At 56.1% G+C, this 2,403-nt stretch overlaps 1 protein-coding gene across 1 annotated transcript; it reads right to left on the bottom strand.

Moving 5' to 3' along the window:
• Nucleotides 1-184: 184 nt before the first annotated feature.
• On the bottom strand, nt 185-1,169 carry CHGG_04165 (uncharacterized protein; the record flags this gene model as incomplete). Its single annotated transcript, XM_001223378.1, has 3 exons — nt 185-857; nt 920-1,027; nt 1,105-1,169. 3 exons carry the CDS (start codon nt 1,167-1,169, stop codon nt 185-187), a joined length of 846 nt encoding a protein of 281 aa, XP_001223379.1.
• Between the last annotated feature and the right edge of the window lie 1,234 nt (nt 1,170-2,403).

The following is a 2,403-nucleotide window of genomic DNA, read 5'->3' as shown; positions in this document are numbered from 1 at the left end:
GTTTGGTCGGACAAGGAAGAGAAGAACGTCAATGTTTCACAAGGCCTCCTCTTCATGCGTAATTGCGAAAATGAAGTCAAGAGGTTCCTGAGATCTAGACCCAGGGGGTATCGTGAACAGCGCCTGGGGATCCGATGTCAGCCCTCGAGCTGCTTTTGCACGGGCGGTGCGCGTATTGCACTGGCTAAGAAAGTCTAAGTCGTCCCAGGACCAGGAAAATCGAGTGTAAAAAGGGAGACCGTCGATATCTTCCAGTTCGGCTTTGGGCATCAGAGTTGATAAACAGTGACTGGTGCGGGGGCATCAGCCTCGAGAGCTCTTCCCAGGTGGCAGTGAACAGAGCGAGGATCTGCGGTAGAAGGAGAGATGGGAAAACGGTCCGGATCTTGATCAAGGTCTCGACGGCTTGATCCTTGAGCGCGATCGGGCCGTACCAGTTGTCGGGCTGCGACCCATTGTCGTCCACAAGAGGCGGGAGGGGCGTCTTAATAGCCTGCTCCAAGAATGGTAACCAGCCGCTGAGGACCTGCTCAGCGAAGGTCTTGACTTCCTTCTTGTGATCCTCCCTCACAATGTCCATTAGGTCAAAGCAGCTCCGGAAAACCAACACGGCCAAGCTCCGATGTGTCTCCTTGCGGTTCTCGTTCAGCGCCACATCGTAGCAGGCCTTGATGATGTCCCGGGCCACGCTGAAGAATTGCTCGTCGGTCAAGCTCTCCTCGACCAGATCTTGTAGAATTCGCAGAGCACCGTGGAGCTGCGCATCGGTCCCGGTTGGCATGATACCGAGAACGGAGGGGAGTAGGGCGGGCCAGCGGTGTGGGAAGTCGGCCACGGCAATCTTGGAGACCACATAGCTGGCGGCAGGGTTAGCTTGCCCGAGGTCTCCTTGGTTCTTTTTTCCCCAGTCCGAGCTCACCTGGCCGCGACCTTGACCTTGCGCTCGTCCTCGGGGCTCAGGATTAGCTCCAGAATGACATTGCGAAGGTAGTCTTTCGTCGAGTCATCGATGGGTATCTGAGGGCCGCTGGCGGTATCATCAGGGCCCCAGTTCTTCTCGATGAAGTTACGCAGATATGTTAGGGCCGACTGGCGGATTTGGACGGGGGCGCCGGTATGCGCGCCAATGCGGGAAAGGGATAAGGGGAATTCGGGATTCTGCTGGGCATGCAGAAGGTCGAGCTCGGCCCGCTTGCGGGGGGCTTCGTTTTTGTCGTGGGTAGAGGCGAGCAGCTGCGCTAGGTGCTCGTTCCATATTGAGCGTTGATTGCTTCTTTTTTTCCTAGTAGTGGATTTGTTCCTTTTTCTGTAAGACAACAAAATAAAGGACCGTGGTGAGGGGAGTTAGGACAAGGTGTGTGTTGTGGGGGGGTTTGAGTGGGTTGTGGGGGGGTTTGAATGGATCTCGGGAGAGCCCGAGTTAAAACGGCAAACAAGCGGTGATGTGGGGTTCAAGACACGGTCAAGAAGGCGGAGCACTGTGATCGCCCTATGCTTGAGACGCGTAGCAGGGCAATTAGCGGCGTGAACTGCGGCTGGCTGCGGGGTTGATTTGGGGTGGGTGGCAGGAGCCAGCAGGGTTGTTAACATTAAACACAACAAACTCCGGCGGGCCAGAAGTGGGTTTGTCACAAATCAAGTCAGCTGCTTTGGCGTTGCAGGGCTGTCGCCAAGTCGCGCCTTGCAGCCTCGCAACCCCGCGATTTCACTAACAAGGAATATCACCAAACAAGGTTCGTCTTTTTATACTAACAATCTCAAGGGTGGGAAATCGACTTAATGAGTTCCTACCTCCGCCAAACAACAATGCCACCACCACAACCCGAACCCAGCCCAGAGGAGACTGACTCCCTCCCCCTGGACCATTCACACATCCTCCTCAGCTCTTTCAACTCCTTCCTCACCGTCGCCATCCACAACATCCTCTACTACCGCCGCATCTACCCCCCCTCCACCTTCCTCTCCACCAAAGCCTACAACCTCCCAGTACACCAGAACCGCCACCCCAAAGTATGCGCCTGGATCCGCGACGCCGTCGACGCCGTCGCAGCCCAGCTCGCGACAGGGCACGTCTCCCGCGTCGCCGTCGTGATCCACGCTCCTCTCGAACCCCCCCTCCTCAACCCCTTGTTTGTTGAATGGATCCCACGTAAATGTCGGGGCCGTGTTGGTATTTCCTCGGCCGATGCTCGTTGAGGAAGCAGCTGGTGCAAGAAGGTGATTTGAAAAAAGTTTGAGTCACGGCGAGGAAGACGGAAGTGAGTTGTTGAACCGCAAAGAGACCGAGACAGGGCGGGCTGCATATGGTAGTATCGCTGCTCCTTGCAACCCAACTGCCCACCTACCTAAGGTTGCTAACCGCGAAAGAGCGAAAGAGCGATGGTTATCGGGGTGGTAGTGAAG

The sequence above is a fragment of the Chaetomium globosum genome, genomic scaffold (assembly GCF_000143365.1).
Source record: "Chaetomium globosum CBS 148.51 scaffold_4 genomic scaffold, whole genome shotgun sequence".
NCBI classification, from domain to species: Eukaryota; Fungi; Ascomycota; class Sordariomycetes; order Sordariales; family Chaetomiaceae; genus Chaetomium; species Chaetomium globosum.
Note: the sequence above shows the minus strand (reverse complement) of the source record. Positions and strands in the feature narration are given on the sequence as shown.